The sequence below is a fragment of the Meriones unguiculatus genome, chromosome 3 (assembly GCF_030254825.1).
Source record: "Meriones unguiculatus strain TT.TT164.6M chromosome 3, Bangor_MerUng_6.1, whole genome shotgun sequence".
Classification (NCBI taxonomy): Eukaryota; Metazoa; Chordata; class Mammalia; order Rodentia; family Muridae; genus Meriones; species Meriones unguiculatus.
Genome location: NC_083351.1, coordinates 133559848 through 133571879, shown reverse-complemented (window position 1 = coordinate 133571879; position 12032 = coordinate 133559848). Strand labels below are relative to the sequence as shown.

The window sequence follows — 12032 nt, the reverse complement described above, 5'->3', positions numbered from 1 at the left end:
AATGGCTCTATCAAACCATGTGGCAAATCTGTGGACTCTGTGGAGTGACGGGTGTCTTTGTTTTACAGTTGTTCAGCATATCAAGAGACACAACATTGTTCTGAAGAGGGAGCTTGGTGAAGGAGCCTTTGGGAAAGTTTTCCTAGCAGAGTGCTATAACCTCTGTCCAGAGCAGGATAAGATCCTGGTGGCCGTGAAGGTAAGAGAACATTCCAGAATATCTCATGGTCCCACTCAGGTGTGGGGCTTTAGTTTTGTTTTATTTTAGTAACTAATCTGGGAATACATTATGTCTTCAATGGGACACACGTGTTTAGATTCTTTTGCCTAAATGAGTCCTCAGAAGGACATGGGGTGGGGGTACATTCAACTGTCCATAGGAAGTGTTTCTTGCAGGCAACCCTCCACTTTTCAGGCTACTTTTAAAAGTTATACCAACAAAGTTCTAGATCCAGGTCAATGGGATCAGACAGAACAGAGTCAGCAAAGCTATGGTGCAAGCTTCTTTCTCCAGATTCTGGAGGCTGGTGACTCTACTACCTGGGAAGGGTTGCATTTTCCAGAGTCTAGAAGGAAGGAATATTGACTCCATTGCACTGACTTTCCCTATATACCGTCCATACTTGTCCCTTCCGAACTGTCTAAATCCACAGGATAGTTTTTACAACACAGACATGACTTCAGCAAGAGTTGGATGACATGTCCTATAGATTTCATCGTCATAGCAAAATTAGAGTTTCTACAAAATAAAGAAATCTGAAAGTCCTTCATTGTAGTCATGTCCTCCCAAAGTTAAAAAAAAGAGAGAGTCCTGTTCTCCAACAAAATAAACAATAGCATTGAAAAGATCAATTTCCTGTTGAGCTTTGTAGAGCTTAGGAAAAATACGATGATGAGCTTGGACAGATCTTTGAAACATGAATTATAAATTTTTTGAAAACTCGCTAAGGTATTTTTGTTAAATGGATATCAAATATTTAAAAGGTCATACAATTGTAAAATGAGTCAAATGTAAAAAGCGTCAATGAATGTGGTTGTGGTTAATGTAAAAAATTCAACCTCTTAGATTAATTAAAGATGGTGAAGTTATCATTGTTGTTGAATTACGTTTATGCTAAATAGGAACCATTTGCATGAATCATGTTTATTTAGCCAGTATAAACTAGGTAATATTTTATTCCCTTAAGAAATCAGGTGCACATTCCACGACAATACCAGGTTTATTATGTTATACACACACAAATAAGTAAGGGAATAAAACTATGCTTAAAGTCTTCCATTTTAAAAATCAGTCCGTTTCATAAAAGTTATTCCAGATAGAAAAAAATTGTACGTTTTCTGTCCTCATGATTTGAAATTTAAAAAAGCCCTGTCCAGAGTGGAATAACTCTCGTAAACTCCCAGAAAACCCTTAAGAGCTGCAGGTTTCCACGGCTAAGGGACCAGTGCTTCTAGGAATTATCAGCTCGTCAAATGCGCATTAGCTCTCTAGCACAGGGAGATGGGATGGGGCTTGAGAGAAGAGGGAGAAGAGGGCTATCCTAAAGAGGTGGGAGAAGCCGCTGCAGGACGGACCTGTGCCGGTTGGAGGGATTAATTCCCTCTCTGTTCTTACTTCTTTTCTTCCATCTGTTGACAAAGCTCAAAGCTTCCCTATTTTTTTTTTCTTTTTAGCACACCCTATTCAGGGTGGCAGTGTCTTATCTTCTCTAGTTTATGCTTTTTCTTCAATCTTCTTTACCTCTGGGGATAAATGAGACCAAAGGTGCTGCTACTTTTGCAATTTGATAGGTGAACAAGTGTTCAGGCTGGAAGAATTGCGGGGGGTTGTCTACCTCTAGCCAAGCCGTTTGTATCAAACCAATAAAATGAAGACCTAGGTCCATGGTGGGTCCATGTCTTACACATGCCAGTCGGGAAGCCTCGTCCAGGCTTTTGACTCGGAGTTTACTTCACAGGGATGTACGTGTGACCCTGCAAGTATGTGAAAATTCTGGGTAACCAGGGGGTTCTGGGTGACAGCGTGGGAATAGCAAAGACAGCCTGGCCAGACATGTGGACAGCCAGCAGCATTTTCAGTAGCCCTAGCCTCTCATCCCCACCCTGGGCTGACTTTTCTATACTTTTACAACGCCCTGAGAAAAAGGGGCTAAGGGGCTACAGTCGGGATGCTGCAGCTTGGATCTGAATGTTCAGATCCCCTTTGAGCAAACGCTGAGACAAAGTGGCTGGCCTCGTCTACCAATAATGCAGGGTGAACTGACGACACTTAGTTAGGTCCTGGCCCACCCCTGCCCAACCTCAGCCCTGCTCTACAGGATCACTTACCATTCTGCCTCTCTGTTCACAGCATACTTTGCTGTGGGTCTCTCTCCCGCTGACTTTGTTAGTTAGGCCCTCCTCTCGTTTAGTTCCAATTACAGCTCCGATTCTTTGAATCAGACCCAGCACCCATTCTTGCCAAGTATGTTTCTGCAAATTAGTGATCTGAGATAAATGTTTGCTCATTAAACAGTGCTGCTGGGTGTGTGTGGGTGTGGGAGAGTACTTGACCCTTTGTCAGATCCTCTCTTCCCTTTACCGGTCTTCTTGGAGTTAAAATGAAATTGTCGTCGCCAACGAGAAGGACAAAGAAACCGTAGATTAAAATTTCACTCTTACTTCGTGACCACACACCTAAGGCGTTACTTAGCGGTGACCTTGAGTGTGAATGTTTGTTAAATCACAAGCTTACCTGCTACCACTCAAACATGAGCCAGTCACCATGTCAGCTCTCTGGAATTCAGAGGCTGTGTCTTCGTGAGCTCCAGGGTGAATCAGGTCACAATAACTCACAGACTTCTCACACAGACTCTCTGCAGCCTGGGCAGACTCACTTGCAGGGCTTTGGTCCAATTGAAAATGTATTCAGGTCTAAATTAAATCTTGGAGGAAAGCGTCCATCATTGCACTCTGACCTTAAGAAAATGGTTTATGTTTTGCGCTTCATTTTTTTAAGCAACGCTAAACTGAACACGTCTTCCAGGACGGCACAGCCTCTTACCTCTCTGGAGTAGCTTGGGTTGCTCCTATTCCATTGGCTGCACCCAGGGATGTTTGACAGCCTTTCTGCTGTTGCCTAGCAACCCCAGCAGCATTGACTATGCATGCTAAGAAACTGCAGCCATTGTCCTTTTTCCTTCTCTGGAAAGAGCTGACTTTGGTTTGAAATCCAAAGCTTTTTCTGTGCAGATTGACAGGTGTCAGGTTCAGGTGAATTCTAGTGTTGATTCTCCCAAATAACTTAGTAGGTTGAAAGGTCCAGTTTTCTAGGCCACATGCGTGCCTTCAAGGACACACAGGCTGCTCCCATTAGAGGATCTGTTTGTTTGGATTCAGCTGAATTGTGAATTGCCCTTTTCTGGATTTTTTTTATATGACCTTTGTTTTTCATGGATATTAGCCATTTTCCCCTTTATACTGAATTATTAAAAAAAAAAAAAAGCCCATAGTGAGGAGAGAAGTGAAGACACCAGTCTTTGATCAAACCCAGTCACTTTACCTTTGAGTTACTCAGTTGCCAAGGAAACGCTCCATCGCAGTTCCCCTGCATTAACTGTCGATGCATTAACTATTTTTGGCCCCATCCAACATGCATTTCAATAACTACCCTTTCTACAACTTTTTTTTTATACCATGAATGCAAGCTGATTTTTAGGTTTTCAAATAAGTCCGCTTTGTAGGATCTATTCCCCTCCCTGGCTAGCTCCAGGTTATTTCTAGAAACAAGGAATGCTGAATATGAGAGAGACCTCTAAAAGTGTAGAAATAAAACCCTAGCCTGGCGCTTTACAGTTGAGAAATCTGAGACCCGGGAAGTCAAGCAACTCTCTCAAGGTGTTAAGTTAAAAAGAGTCCCAGACAGGGCACAGCTGAAGTCTTAGCAGAGCCAGAAGTGTGCTGGGCGGTATCAGTAAACACTTTCCTGAGAGCAGATTTTAAGATTTTTGCTTTTAAAGTTTCTGAATTCCTTCTTTCCCACGGAGGAATTAATGGTATTTTTCTCCCCCAAGAGTTTGGAAAAGCTCCCTCACAAACTATCTTGTCACCAGGGGCAGCACAGCATCTGCCCTAATACCCAGTCCACACCCAGGGGCCCAGTACAGCAACATCGGCTGATATGTCTCAGTTCAAGCTGTCTCTTTTGAAGGCTTGTCTTTTCTTGTCCCCCAACCAGACCAGACTGCGTTCTATCTGCTGCCAAGGCATCTTTAATTGGCCTTTATAGCTCCATCAACGTTTTAAAGTGATGTATTAGTGTGTTTACTTAATGAGTGACATCGCATGTCTGTGACCTCTTTTAGGGTGTCAGTCATACTCTCCAGGGGGAGCGATGACTTCTAGCACATTGCCTAATATGTAGTATGGTGTAAAAGAGAAACGCTTATTGAATGAATGAAGAGATGATAGGTGAGTGGATGGGTGCAGACCATGGAAATAATAGGATTTGGATGCACTAGTGTTGACCCCTTGGCATTTCTACACAACAAAGTGGCTTTATTAAACATGGATAGTCACAGCTGAAAGTTTGTATATGATATATAATATTAATAATAGAATATGCTGAGAACTCATTTAGAAATGGATGAATAATAACCAAGTGTAGTGGCACAGGCCTGTAATCCCTAGTACTTGGGAAGGCAGAGGCAGGTGGATCTCTGTGAGTTCAAGGCCAGAACTCTGGTCTTCAAAGAGAGTTCCAGGACAGCCAAGGCTATGCAGAGAAGCCCTGTCTCATAAAAGCCAAACAACAAGAACAGAAATGGTTAAATAAGCCTGGCATGGTGGCACACACTTGTAGTCCTAATACTTGACAGCAACCCAGTAACCTTCAGCTGCATAGTGATTTTTGATACCAAGTGGGCTATCTGAGACCTTGTCTCCAAATGAAAGAAAAAGGAAGGAATGGCTGAATAGTTATATAGATTAAAAATAAACAAACAAACCAAAAAACAGAACTCCAGAGGACTTGAGAGATGGCTCAGCAGTTAAGAACACTGGCTGCTCTTGCAGAGGACCTGTGTTCCTCCACCAGCCCCTACATGGCAACTCACAATCATCTGTAACTCCCATCGCAGGGGACGCAGCAGCCTCATCTGGGCTCCAGGGCCCTGCCCATGTGAGGTGCACAGACCTACACACAGGTAAAACATAAAATAAGAAAGTAAATCTCAATAAGATGACTGAAAGAAAATAAAAGCGAACTAACAAAGAAAAACCCAGATATCCAGAGATGAGTGACCCACCCAAGGTCAAACAGCTTGCACGAGGTCATTTAATACCAGACCTACTAATCCTGTGCTCATTGTGACCACATTTTCATTAAACTTCATGTGTGCCCTGGCAAGCCAACTGAGAAAATTCAACATAATACCACTTCTAAAAAAAAGGAGAAAAGAGTAGATTTTGTGTGCAAGGATGGGAGTCACTTTCTTATGTAGACAAAGAAAAGTTTGTCAGGAGGTAAATAGGGGTAGAAAAATTAGATTCCCAAGAGAGAGTTTTGACTTTGGGGAAATGCAAGCAAACCATACACCTCATGACTGACTTTCCTAAAAAGCAAGGATCACTGAAACTCAAGTCAGATCGACTTAAGAAGAGAGCGTGCTGTAGAAAGGCATACCCTTGCCACTGTTAAGCTGGCTTTGGGCACTGCTGGCTTCAGAAAAATCAACCGGTGCCTCCTTACGCCTGCGTCTCACCTCTTGGCTTGCTTTCTTTAACACCACCTTCATTTTCAGACAGGTTCTCCTCATTGGATAGCAAAGACTGATCTTTTTATTGGCCTGTCTTTGAGTTATGGCACAGTGAAATATTCTGATTCCCCGGGGACGGGTCATACACTCATTCACGGAAGAAGGCAATGAAGTCAGCCTGTAAAACACAAATGGAATGAACATGAGAAAATGTGGTTGCATAGGAACATATCAGAGATGCTGGACTATATTCTTTTATTTTTTTATTTTTTATTTTTTTTCTGAGACAGGGTTTCTCTGTGTAACCTTGGCTGTCTTGGACTCTCTTTGTAGACTAGGCTGGCCTCGAACTCACAGAGATCCACCTGCCTCTGCCTTCCTGAGGGCTGGGACTACAGGAGTGAGCCACCGGGCCTGGCTTTGGACTATATTCTTAAAAAGATAAAAGATTTGTTGGGCAAAACACAGAAGATGGTCATCTCAAACAGGAAGTGAGAGTCATCCTTTACTGTGATTGGGCCATTTGGGATCCATAAATTTGCTCAGGATCAGAGGAAGGCCTTGTGACTGTCTTTCTTTACCTTGTCAGCAGGAGACACCAAGACCCCTCTTGCCTCAGTTGCTCACTGATTTATGTTTGACTGGTAGAAACACACCAACGGCTTACATTGCCTCTAGGTTTTCTTGAGAGGGGTGATTTGGGGGCCAGTTTCCCCAGTCAGTCATGTACATGCCACAGCATCTTTCTATAGTTTAGTCATCTAAGGGTGCCATAGGTACCAAAGACGTCACTTTCAGGAAGGAAGGAACTAGGGTTACCTCCCTCTGAATATGTATAAGCAACTGAAGAAAGAAAGGCACATCCTCTTCCATCCTGAGGCAGTAGAAGGATTCATAAATGAGAGGACACACAGAGAGCCCATAGACACCATTTCTCTGCCCTAGCAAGTTGGTTTCTAGAGCGGACCTCACCTTTCCTCCTTTTCTTCCTTCTTTCTTATCACGGTCATCACACCCTCCTATACATCCTGACTCATCATGAGCTCCCTCCCTCTCTTTCCTTCAGATCCTTTTCTACACTTTCCATTTACACTGATATGTTTAATCCTTGCCTCCACAAAATGGAAACAAGGAAGAATTATTGTACTTAAGGACATTTGTCAGTGTTTCCCTAAATGAGTACCCGTGTGTTCCAATGGGACTCAGGCTGGAGAAAGCTCAGCTCATCTATTCTTCACTGGGCTCTTGGAACAAAATCACTTAATTTTGAATAAGGCTTTGCTAAAAGCTTGGTCATCTTTGTTGTCTAGACATTACTTAGTAGTTCTCTATTGCTCTTGAGTGTGTGTGTGTGTGTATGTGTCTGTGTACATACGTGCCCCTGTGCACTCATAACACACAGAGCAAGGCTTTCTTGTAAGAACCCCTGCGTGCTCCCATTGTTAAGCATTTCCACTAAAATACATCCGCCAGAAACTTTAATGTCTAACCCTTGATTAGACACAGTGTCTTGTTGGTCACATTGGCCACTGTTTTCTGGGTGATCTCTAATTTACTCATATGTTTTCAGAGACATTAAAAATCAAAACAGGATAGTTCACTCTAATTGGGAATCAAACTTGGGCCAAGGCATGAAGAACATCAAATTCCAACTACACACACACACACACACACACACACACACACACACACACACACACCAGGGGTCCAGTTATCTTTCTCCAAAGCGAACTCCTCTGGCATCAAACATAGCCTGAGGATTCACTACATGCCTCTGTATCTCTTGGATGTCTGATCTGAAATAACTGTGTGCCCTTTTAATTCACTGCTGTGTGATAGACTAACTCACAGTCAAGCCAGGGTCCATGCTGAGCCACCAGCTCCTTCCTGTCTGGTGGACTGACTCACAGTGACGCGCAGTGTTTTCAGAGCCTGCGCGAGCGTTGAGTTGACCGTACTGCACTCAGCTTTTGATTTTTATCTCCCACTTGACATTTGTTTCTCTCCTATGACTGTCTCTAAGCTTGTTTTCCTGTCTCCATAGGTCAGTCTTTTCTATTATGAACTTGATGGGACATGCAAGCATCAACTTTACCCCCCAGATTACTAAGTCTTTTAAAGTGTGTGAGTTACAACCTAACTCTACGCCCCACTGTGCTACATCTGAGCCCCAGTTAGTGTCGCTGGAAAGATGGTGAGGGCAACAATCAACAGGCTGGCTATGACTCCAGTGCGGGAGACTGTCACCTGACACATTAGCTCGTTCAGAGGCCAGGTACAGACAGTTAATAGAGTTAACACGTGTATTATCGGTTTCTAGCACAGAAAGCACATGGAATAGTGAATGTTGTCACCTTTGTATAATTATTTGACTTTTTAGTTCTACAAATGTCTAAGATAGTATAGTAGGATTACAGCATACACTCTGTCATTGTTAAGATTTTATTTATACCGAGTTCTTTCTTTCTTTGAGTTTATTAAAATATGCCTCTCTAAAGTTCCCTGCAGGTGAATTTGATGACAGCTTCCTTTACCTTTCTTTTTAGAGAAGAACCTGCTATTATTAATTATTGTTATTATTTTAATTGTGGCCAAGACTTGAATGTTTTGCTTGCTGTTAACTGTGACAACACCTACAAGAAAGGTGTCAGCCTTAATTCTATCTCAGTGTTACATCTTAGAAGTACCATGCTTCCAAGACGTGGGTTGACCTCTCAATAGCTTGTAGAGGTGGCTTTTGTAAAACAGTACAATTCCTAGAAGGATAATATAAGCCACAAATAGAGCTGAGTGATACCTTGAATTTCCTGACAGACACACATTCCCCCCCACACACTAGAAAAGTAAACACAAGAAGATTAATCTTATTATATTAGTATAGTTTATTAATTCAACATATAATATCATGTCATGTTAAGATGAAATATCAATGAGATATTTCAAATTTTGTTTGTGTCAAGTTTCCAAAATTCTGTGTTTATTTTTCAACTAAAGCACACCATAATTTGGAATAACAACATTTAAAATGGTAATTAGTTCCATGGTGCTCTTGTCTACGGTTAATAGATAAGGTACCAAAAGATACTGGGAGAGTGAAGGTTTTCTGTTAAGGTAGATCATGACCCCAGGACCTTTGGCACATTAACCAAACATCCCACAATCCCTGCTTGTTCAGCTTGGGAGTGTCCTGATTTCTCTGCGTGTTTCAAGCATTGTAATGGGACACTGTAAATAGTCTCTTCCAAAGTCTGTCTTTACCAAAGACATGCTATTTTCTGTGATCTCTCAAGTCTGAGAGGAATTTGTGATCTGTGTTGTTAAAGGGCCTGTTTTATCTTGTCTTTTCTTAAGACATCTATACCTTGAAGTTCACCATCATCTAGTTTGACTAGGCATACTGCCCCACCCATGCTCCCGATAGGCCCTCCTGCTCTCTAACTAACTTCCCATTGGCTTAAAGTTTTTGCTTCGTCATTTGAGATGAATTTTCATCTCCTCCTTTACTCTTCACTTGTATTTTGCTTCACTGGCTTCATGTTGCTGTGCTAAAATGTTTTGTCTGCTGTTCTCCTCTCCCAGCTTTGAATCTGTAGACATACCAGGCAGAGTATTGCCTTAGCCCTGAGTGAAGCCTCCTTCTAGAGTCAGAGATGACTCCAGCCTTAGCAAACCAAACCAAAATAAAACAAACAAAACCAAAGCGGGGAGCCCATCAGGAAAAAGAAGAAACAACATGTCAAGGCAGACAGCAACAAGGGGATAGGAATGCATGATGACTGAGCAGAGGAGTCCATCAGATGAGACCGAAATGGAGAGGACCGGTAAAGGGTGAGCTGGGCCCCACACTCCTGGTCTCTGTTGACAAGAGCTCTGCTACCAGCCAAGCCTCACGTAATTAAGTAAAATGACAATCAGACACGGTACTGAAACAGAGATGATATTTATAAACAGGGTCGAGGCAGAATTTTTTAGCTTCTGATTGCTGTCTGGCCCCGATTCTATCCTTACAAAAATTCTGTCCTTTTAATGCCAAATTCAGGATTTTGCCCAAGTCGTTACCACCACATTTTCCAAAATCTCTTAAAATAGAATTGAATCATAATTTCAAAAAAGGGCCCACCATGCAAAAATGGATGGCACACACGGGGATGCCAGGTTTGCTGGATGCGTTTGGTCCATGAATAGTAAAATTGCTTTTGATTCCAAAAATGTTACTGAATTGAAGTTCTGACATTGCACTAAGCATCCACACAGGGAACACTGAGATGCAGGATGCTTCCTAAAATCTTCAGGTTGTTTCTTTCCCCCAAAAAATCTGTCTTTCTTGTTTTTGCTTGCTTCTCTTCTCTTCTCTTCTCTTCTCTTCTCTTCTCTTCTCTTCTCTTCTCTTCTCTTCTCTTCTCTTCTCTTCTCTTCTCTTCTCTTCTCTTCTCTCTCCTCCCCTCCCCTCCTCTCCTTTTCTCTTTCTACCTCTTTCTTCTCCCTCTTTTTTCTCCTTCCTTCCTCTCTTTCTCTCTCCTTCCCCATGAATCTCTCTTTCTTTGTCTCTCTCTACATTTCTCTGTGTCTGTGTCTTTCTCTCTAGCATTCTTGAATCAACAGGACATAATTAGAGCTTTCTCAGAAAGCTTTTCTACAGGATTTGTCTATGACCAATGACAAAGACCTAAAAGGATCAGCCCCTTTTCTAGGCATGTGATGACCACAAGGTTTTAGACATAAGCTTCCATGTAAATGCTAGCAACCTATGGATAAAAAGATGAGGCCTCTGGGAGATCATGAGGGTCCAGTACTACACTTCCACACACAGCCTGATACTTCCTGGCACTTAGCCACTTAGGAGATGAACTCCCTAGGAATAGTGCCATTCTTCTCTCTCAAGTGGGCACCTATACCTTACCCATGCATCTTTCATCTTTTGTGGATCCTTGTATAAGAAAACTGAACACAGGAGACCCAGTTTCAGACTCAAATCACATCAATATCATCTTAGACAAAAGGTCTGGGAGCATCCTGACTTCTAGCTCCCTCACTGTCCTTCCAGTGCCTCTAAGAAGCAGATGGTGCTACCCTCCCTCACAGGAGAATAAAGCAGGCTTCAGAGAGGAGCAGGGTGTGGCCAGGATTCAAACCTGGGATTCTCAATTCCAGCCAAGAACTCTTGCACTTGGGCACCATTGGAGCATTGCTAGAAGCAGGACAGATAAGGGGCTGAGTCTCTAGGACAGAGTGCAAGCTTTGTCACCTGCTTGTTCCTCTTGATACTTCCTTTCCAGTCCTTCTTTGGGCCAACATGGCACCTTTGCTGGTGTCTACTCACCTTTCACTTCTGTTCCACATCCTGTAATCTCTATTTCATACGGACCTTGGACTTTAGGGTTTGTGGTTGCTTTGAGGCTGTTAAGCAGCCCGCGATGAATGGTGGGATTGATGCCCACCTACTGTCAAGGGCATAGGGTAGACAGACACAGACATGATACTCCAAACCAAACTGCAAGGCAGAGGCAAAAATTCAAGGGTCTGTGTGTTTTCTTCGAGATCAAGGACAGGGCCTGGCGGGTGAGGGCACCTTCCTGTGTGATGGAAAAACAAAGACATTTAGTCTGGACCCAGCTAGCCTAAATCTGGGAGGCAGAGGGATGTAGAAAGCTCAGTTTCTTCTGACTCAATGAAGCAGGGACCCACACCCTAGTTCTCTGCCACTGTTCATTTTGTTATTATGTGATGAAGTGTGCTGTTTCCATGGCAATGACCATCAGAGCTTTCTGGCCTCTCTGAGCACTCCACGATCCAAATCTGCTCCTATTTCCAGGCAAGCTCATGGTTCTTGTGGGGACAGCTAAGGGCCACTTCACAACTTTCCCTAAGATGCTATTGCCGCTGGCCTAATGGAAACGGCACCTGTGATTTCCATCTCCTTCGGTCAGGTCACAACTCAGTAGAGAATGTCAAGTGCTGGTAAAGAGATATAGTTAGGGAAACGACCAGCTCTGGGGACATGGTGGCTGGCAGCCCTGTCTCCCTCTGCTGAGGCTTTCTTGAGAAGGCCTGAGGAGCTCCACCCTCTCTGTTGCTCCCTTGTGTGAACTGTGGCCCTTGAACACAAACAGTGAAAACTCAGGCTGCCATAGAGAAAGAGGATCCAGGCAGTCCTGATGAGACTTGATAAGCTAGGGGCAGATGGCAGAGGAGGAGGACTCCCTCTTTCAGTAGACTAGGGGAAGGGGATTGGGGGGGAAAGATGGAAGAAGGGTGGGATGGGAGGGGAGATGAGGAAGGGAGCTACAATCAGGATAT

General features: G+C 43.2%; 1 protein-coding gene across 5 annotated transcripts in view; it reads left to right on the top strand.

Moving 5' to 3' along the window:
* Ntrk2 (neurotrophic receptor tyrosine kinase 2) overlaps nucleotides 1–12032 on the top strand; it is a 325590-nt gene that overhangs the window by 241375 nt on the left and 72183 nt on the right. For all 5 annotated transcript variants that reach the window (XM_060380556.1, XM_060380558.1, XM_060380557.1 and 2 more), the window contains one exon: nucleotides 69–199. In XM_060380556.1, the coding sequence (XP_060236539.1) occupies nucleotides 69–199 (131 nt within the window). The remainder of the gene's footprint in view (nucleotides 1–68; nucleotides 200–12032) is intronic.